General features: G+C 48.3%; 2 protein-coding genes across 2 annotated transcripts in view; both read left to right on the plus strand.

Moving 5' to 3' along the window:
• Window positions 1–5,994, plus strand: part of PINX1 (PIN2 (TERF1) interacting telomerase inhibitor 1) — a 59,130-nt gene extending 53,136 nt beyond the window's left edge. The window contains exon 7 of the mRNA XM_052693266.1: window positions 4,959–5,994. Coding sequence (XP_052549226.1) covers window positions 4,959–5,567 — 609 coding nt within the window. The 3' untranslated portion in view covers window positions 5,568–5,994. The remainder of the gene's footprint in view (window positions 1–4,958) is intronic.
• Window positions 5,995–14,012: 8,018 nt separating this feature from the next.
• SOX7 (SRY-box transcription factor 7) lies at window positions 14,013–17,677 on the plus strand. The gene is made up of 2 exons (XM_052693217.1): window positions 14,013–14,253; window positions 15,489–17,677. The coding sequence occupies exons 1-2, from the start codon at window positions 14,028–14,030 to the stop codon at window positions 16,394–16,396; spliced, it is 1,134 nt and encodes a 377-aa protein (XP_052549177.1). The 5' UTR covers window positions 14,013–14,027; the 3' UTR covers window positions 16,397–17,677.
• Window positions 17,678–17,972: the final 295 nt, after the last annotated feature.

Consider the following 17,972-nt stretch of genomic DNA (forward strand, 5'->3'; position numbering starts at 1 on the left):
AAGCACAAGGGAAATTCTCCCCTTTTCTTGGCAGCAGCTCTTCCTGTATTAGAAACCTGGTATCATTGGCTCTTCCTAAGATGCTGTCTGTAGTATACCAGTCTTAATCATGTGAACTGAAAAAGTGAGAGCCTCCTGGGTACCCATTCTTACACCAGAATCGACTTCAGAACTGATGGTTCATGGCCTTATTTATGCATGCATTTATTTTAATCCTGCTTAAACTCATCATGCTGCAAGTCTTTGTTCGCTCTCTTGCCTGTTTGATCCCAATCCAAATGTTTGTGCTTATACTTAATTTTAAGTTGTCAGCTCCTTAAAGCAAGACTGTCATCCTTCATGTCTGCAGAACTGCAGAGTGATTCTCTATTAATAATCTGCCGTGCTTCCCTGCATTACAGTTAGACTGGGTTGGAAAGATACAGGGATGCCCTGGGTTGTTGTTGCCTGTCAAGTTCTGCACGCTGCATGGGGGTCCTACCAGCATTGAGGAGCTGGAAGAACAGGAATAGAGCTGGATTAAATTAATCGTGTTGGTATGGTTTCTCAACAAGAAAGTAATTAATCACTGTGATTCACTCAGGCTGTGGAGTGGGGGTGGCAATGTAAAGCCATGGATCGTCATGTGATCGCCTTGCATCTCAGGCTGGAGCTTTAGCTTCTGCTTCCTTCATCTAGCCCATTTTCTGTAATTTAAGCGAGAATCTACTGAAATTACAGTTTAGCTGTATTCTGCCTTTATTCTTGGCTCTTCTGCACTTTTCCTTTTTGTGTCATTTTTGTCAATTTGGGCTAACAAAATGACTTGTGAAGTAGTGCACCCTCATTTGCAAACAAGGAAGCAAAAGCATGTGAAATCTCTTGACTCCAGTAATTGTAGTTCGTATCTGGCAGATCTTAGACTGTATAGTAGATTATTTTTTTTCAATTCACCTATTTTAAGCTTTAAGTGCTAAGAAATGCCTGCAATCTGAAGAGGAGGAACGTTTTGTTGAATCAGTCCACGCTGCAGCCTGCTCCTGGTGTGTGTGTACTGGCACCCTGCTCTGCTCCAGTTTGCTTTTTATGTTGTTGGATTTTTGGGTGTTAATTCTTCAGCCCAAGATCTCAAAACTCCAAATATGTTTGGCTTTGAAGCTCATCTGATTTCACGAGGTATCTGCAGACCATTCTATTGCTGCCAAACTTTCTTCTCCTTGTGATGTGAATCCTTTTCAGCATGTAATTTGCCATCATGCCATATTTTTTCCTTCCCTAAATAGCTATGGCTGAAAGATGCTCTGAGAGTACAGTGCCCAGGACATGCAGTCCTGATCCTGCACGAATCAAGAGAGCCAGGATTTCACTCCACAAGTTTGGTGTGCTAGCTTAATGATTAAATCAGCACTGTGTGTATAAAGTGAAGAAAGCAGGCAGAAAAAAAACCAACCCTGCTAGTACTTACAGTACTTAGTACTTTATTTTCCATACGTTCAACCAATTGCATAAACAGATGATGTTTACTGGGGACTTCTGGCTATAATTGACCCTCATCTTTTCCTGTGCACTTCCCAGCCTCTCCTCGAATTTTCCTATTGTTTCCTCTTAATCACTCCACTCTTAACACTGTTTTAAGCAGTGCTTTGCTGCTGCTTGGGACCATCCTACCAACTCCCTGCAGACTGCTGTTCCCAACTCCTCAGCCTGATTTTGGTGGCAGTTGAAGGACACAAAGATAGCTCTTCCAAAGCCTGCAGGCCTCCCAGCAGCTACAGCAGAATTGCTCTTTTCCTTTTACATGTCCTTCAGTCTTTGGAGCAGGAATCTTCCCTCTTTTCTCTCGTACAGTTGCTCGTAGCAGGTTGCAGAAATGCAGTATTCATTTAAATGCATCTTATTTTTGGAATTGCATAAGCTGCAACTCTTCTATCGAGAGGTGGGAGAAGAGCCATGTTTAGAGTTCCAGCAGTGCTCCCATGGCTACTTGGGCAGGAAGGGGAGCACTGCTGGCATGTAACAGCCCTTGTGGATGATTTATGGCTTTACACAAACTTTTCCTAAACAGAGAGGTTTTCTAGAGTTGGCACCTCCTCGTTTGTCTCCATGCCCTGTTAGTTCTGTGTTCGGTGACCCGTGGTTATTAAAATTCTTATCAATAAAGGAGTTTCTGAGCAAGGTTCTGATTTTCTGTGATCATGCGTACCTACTGAACTGAGCTTAACCAAAGCAATGCTATTCTTTTTTTTTTTTTTTTTAATATGCCTAATGTATCTTATAAAAAGAAATGTGTGGAGTTCAAGTAATATTTGCCTTCAATTACAGTAATTAAGTTGTCAGGACTCAAAGTCACCAAGGGAATGAGAAAATCCTTTCCTGGTTGGCCAGGGAATAATTGGTGTTCTGGTGGCCAGTGCATTTCACATCTTGGGGTGGGGAGGGAAACATTCTGGCTGGCAGAAGAAAACCTGGGAGACTTTGTCATTTTGCAGTGCAAGATGTCAAAATCCTTCTGTGGGTAGAAGGGAAAGGAAAAGAAAGTGACCTGGTTCACTTTGCTTTAGCAGGGCATCTATTTTTTGATCTGCATTGGGGCTGGGATGTGTATCGTTAAATAAGACAGGGACTACAAGTGTAGCCTGGTCCACTGATTCTGTGGATTGTGTCTTGTCAAGCTTCTGCTGCAGCTCTATTTATGCTCTATGCACGCTGTATTTATGTGTGTAGTTACCTTATGTGTGTAGCTACGTGTGCTTTTTTCCTTGATGTGAAACAGCTCTTTGTGGACTTCTTCATAAACTTACCTGATGGTATTCCTGCAAGAAAAGTAAATCGTTTTGATAAGTGTCCACACAAACATTACTGGAATCTCAAGTGTGGCGTTGCTTTCGTTCCACTGGAATAGCTCTCTTGAAAGCCAACGTATGAGGAAATCGCTGCTCGTAATGCATCACTAATGACACAGAGTTGTGCATTCCTGCTCGTGTGAGTAAAGGTTATGGATGTATAAAGAGTCAGACCTGCAAAAACCTTACTTACAAACCCTCACCAAACGCGTGTCAGCTTGCAGGTGAAGCTCTGAAGAGAAGCAGATGGCAGATCTGCACCATCATGCGATAGCTATAAAGTGCTGTGATAAGTGCTTTCATTTCTTTCAAAGGGCTGACAACAGCAGGACTAGGGGAAATGGATCCAAGTTGAAGGAGGGAAGATTTAGGTTGGATGTTAGGGGGAAGTTCTTCACAAGGAGAGTAGTTAGGCCCTGGAACGGGCTGCCCAGGGAGGTTGTGGATGCCCCGTCCTTGGACGTGTTCAAGGCCAGGTTGGACGGGGTCCTGGGCAACCTGATCTGAATGTGTATGTTTGGTGGCCCTGCTGGGCAGGGGGGTTGGAACTGCATGATCCTTGAGGTCCCTTCCAACCCGAGTGATTCTGTGATTCTGTGATTCTCCCTGGTAGCTGCTGGCCTTCACCCCGTGCACTGATGTATGCACTGTGAAATACACCTGCTCTGATTTGCTTGCATTTTATATTAGTCCGTGTACAGGATGTGTGGGTAGAATGGATGCTCCCATCTGTATGTGCATTTATTAATGGAAAAAAACAGTGTAGTATCTCAGTCAGTGCAAAATGTGGGGTTTCTAAAGGTGATCTGTGGCTTTTGCAGAGAAGAAGGCCATGCCACAAAGGGTCAGTTCTGAGTGCTTGGGTATCGATGAGGCTCCGGGGAGACCTCATTGTGGCCTTCCAGTATTTGAAGGGAGCATATAAACAGGAGGGGGAACGGCTGTTTGTGAGGGTGGATGGTGATGGGACAAGGGGGAATGGTTTGAAACTGAGACAGGGGAGGTTTAGGTTGGATATGAGGAGGAAGTTTTTCCCCCAGAGGGTGGTGAGGCACTGGCACAGGTTGCCCAAGGAGGCTGTGGATGCCCCATCCCTGCAGGCATTCAAGGCCAGGCTGGATGTGGCTCTGGGCAGCCTGGGCTGCTGGTTGGTGACCTGCACACAGCAGGGGGTTGGAACTGGATGAGCGTTGTGGGCCTTTGCAACCCAGGCCATTCTGTGACTCTATGATTCATTCTATGATTCTATGATCCATGTCAACAGGTCTGCATTTCATCTGCTTTTTTAGCATGTTTGTTTTGCAAGTCAGAGATAACAAGTTATGTATTTCATCTTTTCATCTTGTTGTGTTTGTTGCTTTTTCAGAGTCAGTTCTCCTCGTGCCACACATAACATCCAGCTCAATGGCAGCAGTTTGCTTTTTGTTTTATGTTTATTTGCAAGGCATGAGGTTCTTTTTATAGCCACTCACCTGCAGCTAGAGTTCAGTAGCTATTTATTTTGTGTATGCAAAAGCCTTGTAAGATCTAACCTGCGATGTTGTTTTTGCCATCTGATAACATATGATCAAATGGAGCATGTTTAAATAACAACGTCTAGGACACAATGACAGTAAACCAGCTACGAAACAAACATTTCTAAAGATCAGATAAGATGGAAGAGGTGCATCAGTGCTGGATTACTCTGTACATCATAAGTTGTTGCACTTCGCTATAGGAGGTACCCTGGGGCATGGGGTTTCCTTTATGCCCCAGGCTAACTGGTCATACTGCATTATTTTTTATGTTATTCTGTATCTTGGAGAGACATGAGACAAAGTGAGTGTAGCACACGGTGTGTGACAGAGTTATATGTAACCTGCATGAGTTGTGTAGGAGTAGGTAAAAAGTAAGAAAACAAAAACAACAGAAAATCATATCCCCTTCCCTACCTGATGGTCAGAGAATCATAGAGTAGTTGGAAGGGACCCATAAGGATCATCGAGTCCAACTTGTGGCCAAACAGCCTCACTTCTGCCAAAGGCTGCCATTAATTTTCAAAGCAGCACATGGTTTTAAGTGCTTCTCATTTTTCAACTTTGTTTAAGGCCACTTTGTTTCTCTTTCTCACTCCTGCTCCTCCTTGTTCCCCTGCAGGACGAGGCTACTGATGCTGAGTCTCAGGAAGAGAAGCACAGAGGCTCCTGGCTCTCTGAGTCTACAGACAGTGCCAATACTGTGAAAAGTGTTCTCACTGTCCAGGAATATTTTGCCAAGCGCATGGCAAAACTGAAAGGATCCCAGAATGAAGCAGAAACAAAGTTGGATGGTTTGGATGGTTGCTGCCCTACAGCAGAAACCACCTTGGAGCTTTCAGAAGGACTGAAAACTAAAGCCAAGAAGAAAAAGAAGAAGCAGAAGAGAGATGAGGCAGAGAGTACAGAGCACTGTGAGAAGCCACGAGGGAAAAAGTGTAAGATAAGTAGCTTGAATGGGAAGGAACTGGATGCTCCTTTAAATGAATGTCACCCGAGGAAAAAGAAAAGGAAACATAAAGGGCAGCATGATGGGGAAAGCATTAGTTGCGATGAAAATATGGGTGATGGAGAAATTCATATGGGAGTATCTGATGGGGAAGATCTGAGCGTTGAGGACTCTGAGGCAATGCAAAAGAAACACCGTAAGAAGAAGCACAAAAAGCAAAAAGAGGAGGAAGAGGAGTGCACTGAAGGGATGCAGAGAAAGAAAAAGAAGCGCTGCAAGTAGGTTTAACTGTTTGTTAGTCAAACTGAGACTGTGAGGTGACTTGAACTTTATCATGCTGGATGAGGAGCCTACATAAGCACCAGCCAGCCATCAAGTTGTAATTAAGTCCTGAGTACACCTGAGCTCTTCATCCTACCAAAACCACAGATTGTGTTTAAATATAGCTCTTACAAGGGGGCTGAGAACACTGTGACAGGCCAACATGAGCTTCAGTGCCATTTTAAATGCATCCATGTATGGGGCCAAGACCTGCATGGCTACAAATCATAGAATCATAGAATGGCTTGGATTGGGAGGAACCTCGAAGATCATGAAGCTCCAACCTCCTGCCACATGCAGGGCCACCAACCTCCCCATTTAATACCAGACCAGGCTGCCCAGGGCCCCATCCAACCTGGCCTCCATCATCTCCAGGGGCATCCACAGCCTCTCTGGGTTGTCTCTGTTGTCTCTCAGCTGTTCCAGCACCTCACCACTCTTGGCTACAAAGCAAGACTTGATAAAAAAGACAAACCTAAGGTTCACCTTTGAGGTGATTTAGGAGCTATGTTTTTACACAGGCAGAACCTGTACCTCCTTCAGCCCAGATTCACGCTGGTGTGACTCCATTTCAGGCAACAGTAAGCAAAGTCAGGGCTGGTTTTAACCACTGCACTTAGGACAGTGGTAAATGGCCACCTGCTGTTTCACATTGACTGACATCCTACTACTGCCTTTATTAGTAAAGCCACCATTGTTTTCGCTTCTGAAAGCTCAGCTCCTGGGAACAGAATGGGTTTTGCAAAACTGGATGTATTTTTTTCACTGATTTTTGCAAAGTTATGTGTAATTTTTTCATTGATCTCCGTTTACATACAAAATGAATGTTGTTTCTTCCCAAAATACTTGAGTCCAATTAAAGGATTATGCTTAAGTGTCAGTACTAAGGAATGAAATAAAATTACTCCCTTCGTTCCCTATCCAGTAGTTAACTATTGTCAAGTAATATTAACTTTGAATCAGAGCTACAGGAGCTGTGCCTTTATGATCCATATCTAAATCTTTGGTTCCCTGGCAACATTCATGGTACTCCCAATGATGCACCTACCATTCAAAGATGTGTTGGCTGAGCAAAGTTTTGTGTGAAGTTAGGAGATCAAATAGATTTTATCTGCAGTAGTATTGCATTTACGCCTTGAAACCTTGCAGTTTACATTTATAGCCAAATGAGAGCCTGTTCCTCATTGTAAACCTGGAAAGCAGTAATGAGGAGCTGAATGTGGTTTGAAAAACATTGAGAAGACGCAGATGTAATATGAAAGAATTTCCTTTAGCTGCTTTTATTGTCCATCGGGGGAAATGCAGCCCACAACACGTGGCCCACATGGCTTTGGTTGTTTTAGTTGCAGCTGAACTGGACTTCTCACTCTGTAAGCTGTGTTGGTTTGCAAGTGCACCTATCTTGCCCCGAGGACACTCTCATTCATTGCAGCAAGATGTGCAGTACTGTCATGAAGAGCAAGCTGCTTTTCCCTGTGCTCCCTGCCGGGGTGCTGGTTTTTAACCCTTATGGCATTTGCTTTTCAGCACTATGCAGATATTAGCCAGCACGATGCCGCTGTGCTGGGCTTGTCCCCTGCCTTCCTTCAACGACAGCTCCCATGAACACCATCAGATTGCTACACTTGGGACGTGAAAAAAAATTATCTTCTCAATGGGAGAAGCACCAAAATAATGTTTCACATTGTATTGAAGCATCTCTGTGTTAAAGCAGCTCTTCTAGTTCCTTTCTCACTATGAGTTGGAGTTTCTTTTGTCAGTAGGAGCCCCGCCATGTTTCCCATAATGCTGTTTTTAACTCCTAAGGAGCTGAACCTTGTGGTCTCTTTGGAATTTTAAGTTTAAAAGCTGCTAGTAAATGAATAGGGTTTCCTTCTCCCAGTACTGCTGGGTTTGTTTGCTTGTTCTATTAATCTTCCACGAGTTTCTTCGTGCTAATTCCTACGGAAAGCATTTGGCCAGATTCCAGTGTTACTTACAGAAAGAACAAAAAAAGGAATAAATCTTTAAATTTATGGTGCTGCTGCTGTTAAGCACAGTCTGCCTATGATTTCAGTCTGCCTCAGATTGAAATACGGGCTACAAACGGAAGATTCTCTGTTTGTGCAACAAATGGGAATTTCACTTTTTCCTGGGAAATGGGGGATTTTATTTTAATGTGCCTTGGGCAGAACATGGGTGGCGGGGGAAAAAAAGTCTTTCCCGACACACTCAAATCTGAGAGAAGTGACTCACGTTGCTGCACTTCTCTTTGTATGTTAGTGATCAACCAACTCTGCATCACGCAACCGAAAGCTCTTCATGCCAGATCGTAGAATCACAGCATGGCCTGGGTTGCAAAGGCCCACAGTGCTCATCCAGTTCCAACCCCCTGCTATGTGCAGGGTCACCAACCAGCAGCCCAGGCTGCCCAGAGCCACATCCAGCAGTGGTGCCTTCCCACATCCAGATGGTGCCTTGTGAAGTGGATGACCAACGCCGCAACTTGTTTCAAAGTAATAAATAATTGCTTTTGTTTGTAGTGGGCTGCGAGTTCAGCTTTAACCAAACAGCTTGGCAAGAAAGTCGTTTTAGAAAGCGTAAGAATTACATCATTACTTGGGTGGTGAAATTAGCAGTGTGTTGAGCACAAATAAATCATTTGGGTTTATTCCCACAAAAGCTGGACTTGTAAATAGCGGTGTCTTCTGTTATATGTCATACCCACACATTGCAGCACGAATTTAACGCACCTCCAAGTGAAGTTACCCAGAAGCCAAGCAAAATGAGTGCCACAGTCTGCTTTTGCTTCCAGATTGAGAGTGATGCACACACGGCAGTGATGCTGCATCGTTTTCAGTCTTTAACCAAATAGTTTTCCGTGTTGGTGATCCCAGGTCAGCAGAGACATAGAAGAAAATGACACTTTGTCGTGAGTTCCTTGTGGATATGGAGTTGTTCCTCACTTTGAGCTGTGAAATGAGTTATTGGTGCAAAGCCTGCTACATGAATTGCAGTTGCAATTCTGTGAATGGCAATACGCTAACTTTTGTGTTTGTAATCGCCTGGAAAGTAGAAACCACTCCAAGTACTTTGTTACCAAACCAAACCAAAGTCTGCTCGAGCTGCAGCTGGACACAGGGTTTGGTTGGATGGTGTCTGCTTCAGTGAGGCACCAGTACAGGCTGCACAGGGAGGCGGTGGTGCCCCATCCCTGCAGACAGCCAAGGTCAGGCTGGATGAGCACTGATGGAGCTGTGGGTGTCCCTGCTCACTGCAAGGAGTGGGACGGATGGCCTTTAAAGGTCCCTTCCAACTCAAACCATTCTATAATTCTGCTGCTCTATGGCTCTGGAGATGCAGGATTGGTATGAGCACCACTCCTCCAATTTCTATCCAAGAACTGATTGTTGGCTCTATTAAGCACAAGTTTCAAAACAAAAATTAGGATTTAGAACTTCATATCCCTACGTCTATGTGAATTTCAGCTGAGATGCAGCTGCTTTGTGAAATGTAGGAAATGCACTCAGGGACCCATTCAGTTCAGCATCTTGTTAAATTAATGCAGTTTTCCTTTAAGGAAGAGACAGTGCTCATTCCAGTGCTCATTTCTTTCAAATAAGCAGCTCTTGGCAAAATTAGCTGAATGCACCAATGTAATTAACCAATTTCTCTTGTTTAAACACACAAGAGTGAAATTCTTCAAGCACGTACCTTCAAAAGGCACCATTTACGTCACGAAACCTCCAGACCTGCCAGCACCAAGGGGAGGAAGGAAGCTGCAAGAAGAGAGGAAAACCACACAAAGTCACTGGAAACACTGCATAGCATCGTGCCAGCCTTAGAAAAAGACCTGACAGCAACGTGTCCTCCAGCATTGTGAGGATTGCTCGCATCTGTCTAGCTCCTGGGCACGGGGGTTTGCTATGGGGCTGTGAATCTCAGCCACAGCATTTGCAGAGTGGTTGGATGGCAGTAAGGGGCAGCTTATCCATGGCTGCGTGGCTGGCAATGTGGTCATGGCAATTCAACTCAAAAGGCTGCTGCTGATGTCTCTTGACCAGGCTTCCACAAGCCCTCTTTTAGCAGAGGGAAAGATCCTTCACTTCACCATCACACCTTATTGGTGCCGTCGCTTCATGGCAGTGCGTGCATTTGTTGAGGGTGTTGGTGGGATGGCAGTAGACACTCAACCTTCCCACCAATGTCCCATGATGCGTTGTTGCCATGTGACAGATGGCAGCAGAAGGGCAATCTGACATGGAAGTGCACTTTGTATTGGTCGTAATTTCCATGGAAATAAATAGGAGGCGTTACTTTCAGAGCAAGCCCATGTATATGCAGACCAAGACAATTCCTCTGCACTCAGTGCAGCCCAGGCGAGCCAGAAGGCCGGGCAGCCATCAATAAGGGTGTTGTCCCTCTACTCCTACCTGGGATAAGCAAACTTGTCTTTCTGTAAGCAAACTTTTGGTGGTGTGGGGCTGGTAAATATGATGAAAAGAAAAAAGAAAAAAAAAAAGAAAGAAAAGGGTTGTGGTTGCAGCAGTGGGAAAATTGTCCCGATGCCAAAGTGAAACTCCATTTCTCAGCAAGTCAGAACTTAAATTCTGCTTCTGAGTCACTCTGGGTTTTATGTTGGATTTTTCCCCCCTCCCCCGTTTTGATCAGTTTTAAAAGGTAAGGCGGTTCTGCTGCCCGCTTCAAACCAACCCAAATGTGCTTTGGGACGTTCAAGCTGCATTTCAGAAATGGTGCTGGTGGAAATACTGATCACTGTGTGCTGAAACGTTCACATTTTACATCTTTCTCTGCAAAGGGAGCACTGTGGCATCTCCCAGCACCCGCACAGTGCCTGGATGGGAAGGAGGCAGGGGGCAAAGCAGCCTCTGCACAACCCCCCGTGGGGAGGAGGGCTCCATCTGTAATTAAGGAAGATGCGAATATGGAGCTAATTCAGGATTTGTGCTTCCTCACACCCTTCTCTCCAAGGTGGGGGGTGGGCAGGTTGCTTCATGAAAAGGGAATCTCCTGTTGGGGTTAAAACACCATAAGGGGAGATTGAAGAGAGCGGTTACGGCCTCAGCCGTGGGGATTCTCTGTGCCACCCCATGGGAGCTGCTGCCACCGTTCCCCAGGACGTGGGGAGAACAAAGCTTCCTTTCCCCGCTTTGTCTGCTGGCTCTGATTTAGCTTGGCAATTTCCCCGCTATCAAATCCCTGCGAGAGCTCCTGCCTCTTCCCGTGCCCCAGATACAGGTGAGCATCGCGCTGCAATCCGGGAGGTAAGCAGAAAAATAAAGTCCAGGGGAGCTTTCCCCGACTGCTGCTAATGACCCGGTGCTGTCGCAGGGAAGAGGTGGCATTTTCACATGGCCTGCCTGCCTTTATGTAACGCGGCGCTGCCTACGGGACAGGTTTAACCTGCATTTTCAGTAGGGCGCAGAATGAAACCCATCTTACTAATGCAATCAGAATGCCAGGTGCGAAAGGAGAAGGGGGGGAAAAAATAATGAAAGTGCTTCTTATTGGTCCGAGAGCCTCCGTGGATTTTTTCCTTTCCTCTCGTCCTGGAATTGCAATGCAGGACGGCCTCAACCACCTTGTGCCAATGGATTCCGATGGGATCCATCCATTCCTTTCCTTTTCCCTGGGCAGGATTTATTGTAGCACTGCTGTGAAAAAAATCTCCTGGTCCCCAGGGCCTCGAGTGTAGAGCTGGTGGTGCTATCATAATGACTGTATCCAGGCCTCGTGCATCCCAAGAGCTTAAAATAATGCTGAGCAGCGTAACGTGTTCAAAAGAAAAACAGCCTGACTTTCAGTGTGTTTTAACTCCTACCAAGGGGAAGCCTAAAAAAGATGATGTGGAGGGTTTTCTCCCTCAGTTTTCCAAGAGGATGGAGAGTTTGGTCTTTGGGTCTTTGTTTGTTGGGTTTTTGCTCTTTGAGTCTTTGCTCATTGGGTTTTTGCTCTTTGGGTTCTTATTCTTTGGGTCTTTGCTCACTGGGTTTTTGCTCTTAGGGTCTTTAGTCTTTGGGTTCTTATTCTTTGGGTCTTTGCTCACTGGGTTTTTGCTCTTAGGGTCTTTAGTCTTTGGGTTCTTATTCTTTGGGTCTTTGCTCACTGGGTTTTTGCTCTTAGGGTCTTCAGTCTTTGGGTTCTTATTCTTTGGGTCTTTGCTCACTGGGTTTTTGCTCTTAGGGTCTTTAGTCTTTGGGTTTTTATTCTTTGGGTCTTTGCTCTTTGGGTTTTTATTCTTTGTGTTTTTGCTCATTGGGTTGTTTTCTCTTTGTGTCTTCGCTCTCGGCATTTTGTTATTTCAGTCTTTGCTCACTGGGTTTTTTGCTTTTTGGGTTTTTGCTCATTGGGTTTTTGCTCATTGGGTCTTTGCCCTTCGGGTTTTTATTCTTTGGGTCTTTGCTCTGGGTTTTTGCTCATTGGGTTTTTACTCTTCGGGACTTTCCTCATTGAGTCTTTGCTCATTGGGTCTTTGCTCTTTGGGTCTTTGCAACAAGTCCCAGCCCTGCGTAGCCAACCACTGGAAGATGTGGTCCCTATGGAAAACTGTATGGAAAAAAAAGGGGAGGAGAGAGACGTGGACCAGTGCAGCATTTTGTGGTGGAGTCATCGTCTCGGGGGGTGTTAAGCAACATGGAGATGTGGCAGTGAGGGATGCGGTTAGTGGGTATGGGTTGATGGTTGGACCTGAAGGTCTTGGAGGTCTTTTCCAACCTCAGTGATTCTAGGATTCTATCATTCCCCACTGCAAAACATACAAGAGTGGGTTGAGGGCTCAGCAGCCCCCGTCCCTGCTCAGTCCCAGCACTCTGAGCCTTGACATGGGGCCAGCATGACTCCGAAACCCAGATGAAAGGCGATTGCTCCGCGTGTGTCGAGGGTTTGTCAGCCTATCCCAAGCTCAGGAAATCTTCTGCTCCTTTTAAATCGAAGAGAAGTTTGCCTTCCTGTTGTATTCCCAGATAACACAGCTCTGATCGAGCCTGCGTGTAAACAGCTTAACAGATTTAATCAGTTCCTTTGGAAAATGCTTCCGTGAGGATTTTGGATGGTCCTGGGGAGCAGCACTGCAGCAATGCCACAAACCAGGAAACCCAGACGGATCACAAACCTCGCTTCCCATCCCCTGCAACCTGCCCAGAGTCAATAGGAACACCCAGGCACGTGGATCTACCTGCACAAACACCCTGCCCTTGGATTTTTCCCCTTCTCTATGCATCGGGGGCAGCTCGAGGAAATGCCTTCCCCTCCGGCCCCAAAGCTTTCTGGCAGCTCGGGGAGGAAATCCACCATCAGTCAAAGCCAAGCCCATGTCAGGGGGTCAGAATCATAAAGGAATCAAGCGGCTGAAATATATTCCTCAGGGCTGAATTGGGCGAGGGGTCTGCTTTGGTGCCATCGTTCTTCGTGACGGTTCTAAGTCCCAACTGGAACAGAGCTCCCCAGAGTTGATTTTCCTGCACCAAAATGGGATTTAGGATTTGTTCATGGGGTATACGGCGATGTGATGGTGGTGCTTCCATCCCATCTGGGCTTTGCACCATGACACACATCAGTGAGAAGACCATAAAGTGTCATGTTGGCCCTCCACCTCCTGATGTCCCAGAGGTGAGCAGTGAGGATTTCACGGCGACGCTGCAGCCCCTCTGCTGTCCTCAGCTCTGCGTGACCCCGCAAAACTCCCCAACCGGGTCCCAGCTTCCTCCCATAGGAGGGAGGTGGGAATTTGTGGTAATGGGGTGAGAACACACAGCACAGATGCCACAGCACAGATGTATGGTTTGGGCAGGAGGGCTCAGCTTGCAGCTCGCCAAAACATTAGGAGGGGTTTGAAGGAGCCAGCGATGGGGGGGGGGGGGGGAGGGGAGGGGGACATTTCTGGGGCCATTTTCGTTTTCCTTTTCCAACCCCCTTTCACCCTTTCCCTCTTCCCTGTGATATATCCCATGCCCACATCCCTTCTCCTCACTTTTCCACCGCTTTGAAGGTTTAGGTGGGAGCCCAGCTCCCCTCCAGCTCCCGCCGTGCAAAGCAAAGTACAAGAAAAAAAAAGAAAAGAAAAGAAAAAGAACTAAAATTCTACTATAAAGGGGAGGGGGCGGCGGAGGGAGGGGGGGGGGGGGGAGGGTGGGCAGCGAGGTGCTGTGTGCCCCCCTTCCCCCCTTCCCCCCTCCCCAACCTCCCCCGGGGGTGCCGGGGCAGAGGGTGGGGAGAAGTTTTCTCCTGCCCGGGTGAGGAGTTTGCAAACAAGGAGGAGCAGCCCCGTCCCTTCGGTGTCATTGGAGGAGGTTTTTTCCAAGGAGCTCATAAATACGGGGAGGTCGGGTGGGGAGGCTGGGACTGCGCGGGGACCCCGAGGGCAGCGCAACGCAGCGCAGCGCGGCGGGCGGAGGAGCTGCGGGGGGCGGGGGGGGCCGGGCCATGGCCGCGTTAATGAGCACCTACCCATGGCCGGAGAGGTTGGAGGGGGGGGAAGCCGAGGGGCTGCAAGCGGGGCCGCCCCCAAGGTGCCCACCGGGGGAGAAGGGAGGCGAGAGTCGCATCCGCCGCCCCATGAACGCTTTCATGGTGTGGGCGAAAGACGAGAGGAAAAGGTTGGCCGTGCAGAACCCAGACCTGCACAACGCGGAGCTCAGCAAGATGCTCGGTGAGGAGCCGGGGCGGTGGGGAGGTCGGGAGTTGAAGGGGTGTGGGGGGGGGGATGGGGGGGGGGGGAAGGGAGAGCTCGGGTGGTACCTGTGTGGGCATCCCGTGGTGCTGGGGGGAGGAGGAAAAGCTCACCCAGATCCCGTACCCCGGGGTGGGCATCTACACATCCATCCCGTGGGAGGCAGAGCCTCGGGACAGTGCCTGTGGGGTGGGTGACCTCCATTAGGCCATCTCACAAATGGGGTCCTGCACCCTGAGTACAGGAACCCCTGTGTGCTCCTCACTGCCCCTGGAGCTACAAACCCCACTGTGTGCATGCGGAATGCGGAGGGGCCCCCAAATTTTCCTGCCTGTCTTTGCTTTCCCACTTCCCCCCCTCCCCCCCCCCCCAACTTGTGATTTTGGGGTGTTTCGGCTGTTTCTTTGCAGGGATCTCACCCCATTTCAAACTCAGATTCCCCCCCCCACCCCCCACTCCATATCCACTATTGCCCCCCTTTCCAAATCCTCATTTCTCATGCCACGCCGCGGGCAAACAGAGTCAACCAGCCCAAAGAGCCTGAGAACGAGCTGCCCGAATTGCAACACTCCTCCATCCAGCCTCTTACCCAAACTTTGTGTTTCCTTGGGCAGTTCTGCGGTGTTTTCTTTGGTGGGTTTCTGGGTTTTCTCCTTGCTGATTTTCCAGGCAGCATCTCTGCTTATAGTGTCATTTCTGCTCTCTCTCTGGCGAATGAGAATGCACTGAACCTTCAGATCTCCTCATTTCCCCCCCAACTATGGGGATATCTGGTGCGGCTCATGTTTTGGGTGGAAGCGTCCTGTGCAGGGAGTGGTGAGGTCGCAGTGCCCAGGGCTGGGATGCATCCAGGGACACCTCGCCCTGACCCCTGCTCAGCTGGGCATGGCCCTACACCGCACCACTTCCCCATAGGGCTCTGAGTCCCAGCCAGGCAGTGCAGGATCCAGCCCTGGGGGAGTTTATTTGCCTTGGGTTGTTTGCAGTGGGGCTCGGCACACACTGAGCACAGCGTGACCCTGCTTGAGGACTCAGGATGGGGGTAGGATGTTGGCAAACAGGCTTCAAATCCCTTTCCTCACCGTCTCGTCCTCATACGGTGTCTGTAGGATCCGTCTTCTACGTGGCAGTGGGATACCCCAACCCTCCTATGGGTTGGGAGCCGGGAAGACGGCATCTGCGGGTGCTAAGGGGAGTTCTGTTCTCCTTTGCAGGCAAATCCTGGAAGGCTCTGAGCCTCTCACAGAAGCGACCCTATGTGGAGGAGGCCGAGCGGCTGCGGGTCAAACACATGCAAGATTATCCCAACTACAAGTACCGGCCGCGGAGGAAGAAGCAAGTCAAGAGGATCTGCAAGAGGGTAGACCCCGGTTTTTTGCTGGGCAGCCTCGCACGGGACCAAAACGCCGTGCCTGAGAAGCGGACCTGTGGCCGGGCTGGGGGTGAGAAAGAGGGGCCGGGTGAGTATCCCCCTCGCCCAGGGCTGCCGCCCATCCGGGGCTACCGGGATCCCCCAGGCAGCGGCAGCAGCACCAGCGTGGACGCCTACCCCTATGGGCTGCCCACCCCTCCCGAGATGTCTCCGTTGGATGCCATAGACCCTGAACAGAGCTTCTTCTCCTCACCCTGCCCTGAGGATCATCACCGCTCCCACCTCACCGGAGCTTCCTTCTCCCCGGAGTACGCGGGCAGCTCCCTCCAGTGCAACCACCACCCTCTCAGCCCCATGCCGCAGCCAAATTCTTGCATGATCCCCCCGGCCTCCAGCTGTCCTCCCCTTCCTCCTCCTCCTCCTCCAAGCTACTACACACCCGCTTTCCCTTCTCTGCACCCCACCAGCCTCCATGCCCACCTGGGCCAGCTTTCTCCACCGCCTGACCACCATGGCTTTGATACCTTGGACCAGCTGAGCCAAGCTGAGCTGTTGGGGGAGATGGACCGTAATGAATTTGACCAATATCTCAACACCCCCGGCCACAGCGACCACCATGCTGGAGGCTTGGCCAATGGACACGTCCCTGCAGCCTCAACAGCTGGCAGCTCCCACGCTGCAGAGACCAGCCTCATCTCCGTCCTTGCCGATGCCACGGCCACCTACTACAACAACTACAGCGTCTCTTAGAGCCGTGGCCACATAGGCCTGCTGAGGAAGGGCTTACAGCATTGCAAGGGGACACTGCTCGTTTCCCCTTAGGGTGTCCGAATCCAAACCACGAGGGCCATGGAGTCTCCTTGGTGCTTAGGTAAAGGATTTCGGTCGTCAGCTTGCCACAGGTGCAAAGCGTTGGGTGTTGTGCTCCAAAATGGCCAAGGGGGGTTCCTGCTGTCAAAGCCCCTCTTCCAAAGCAGAGATGGTCTGGGTGCACAGGAAGGTTGCATCCTGTTTTCGGGTGCCCTCAATTCTGCTTTGGAGTTGGGAGGCTGGAGCGGAGGCTCACAGACAGCATGGGTGAAACCTCTTTGAAGGGGAGAAGTCAGGAAGAGGGGAAAAAGGGAAGATTTTGCTAAATGAGCACGTGATCTGTGAGTGTGCTTTACCCCAAGAGCCTACTCTGGGTTTTGGGCTCAGGCAAGCAGTGCTGCCCCGTGTCCCTGCTCTTGGTGTCGGTGATGCTGCCTTCCAGCCAGGCCAAGCACACCAGCAGAGTCAAACATTGCCTTTCCCCCATCCCCAAACATGTCATGTTGTCCCAAGTGGTGTCTTCATCCCTGGGGACACCCCAGAGGACAAGGCAGCAGCCCTGGGTGAGGCAGCTTGGGGTGCAACCTCCATGCATGTCGGGTGAGGCTGAGATCAGGGGTGCGTGGCAGGATCCGGCCCTCTATGGATCCTGCTTGGCCTTCCAACAAGAGCGATCCCAACGTGGGAGCGGCAGGAGCTCCGCACCCACCAGGCCAGGAAAAAGCCTTCGGATGAGCACTTTGGCAAAGAGATGATGATGTAGCAGACACATTTGTATCAAGCATCCTTTGAGGACGAACGCTTAATGTTTCGAGCCGCAGTGCCCAATGTCTCCTCTAACTTCCGCGTGTTATTGCTTGTAATAAAGCTGTACATTGATTTATTCCTTCCATTATCCCTCCCCTCGGATTTTGTATTGCTCGAGTTCTCTTTCTTTTCATAAAGATGAAGCTTTATTTTAAATCAGTTATATGACATGATTAATCTTAGTGTTTACTGTATGGCACTTGGTAATGATTAGTTAGTAGCGTGGCTATGATTTTCTGGTTTCAGTCCCGGACGTGTATTAATAATAATTGCAAATAATACTTAAAAAACACAACTTCACAGGTTTTTAAGCTAATACATTCCATCTTTTTTGTGTGACTCTATGCATTTTGAATGAGTGTACATATGAGTTTGCATAAAATATTTAATTTAAATAAATATGTTTTTATACGATGATTGTTTTATGATTTAAATCGCTGTAGCTATTGACAAAGTTTTCAAAGGAGAAACATTTCCTGTGCGAGTGCTATTTTTTTAAGGTTTTTTTTTTGTTGTTGTTTTTTGTTTCAGCCAAACTCTTCTACTTCTGTTTTTTTATTGTTTTGTTTTGTTTTTGTTTTTAATAAAAAAGATCTGTGGTTATCTTTACAAACTATGGATTGTTTTCTGATGGAACACTTTGAGGTAGGACCTATGCAAACCTTTCCTTGCAGTGTGTTGGCGGGGCAGCACGTCGTCCTTGATCCCA

Source organism: Tympanuchus pallidicinctus, unplaced genomic scaffold (genome assembly GCF_026119805.1).
Source record: "Tympanuchus pallidicinctus isolate F22 unplaced genomic scaffold, pur_lepc_1.0 scaffold1, whole genome shotgun sequence".
Lineage (NCBI taxonomy): Eukaryota > Metazoa > Chordata > Aves > Galliformes > Phasianidae > Tympanuchus > Tympanuchus pallidicinctus.

Bases quoted from the DNA above. Each gene is read 5' to 3' on its own strand.
- SOX7 (XM_052693217.1), top strand. From the start codon at position 14,028: ATGGCCGCGTTAATGAGCACCTACCCATGGCCGGAGAGGTTGGAGGGG. The intron at 14,254-15,488 runs GTGAGGAGCCGG...TCTCCTTTGCAG, and splicing joins GGAGCTCAGCAAGATGCTCG to GCAAATCCTGGAAGGCTCTG.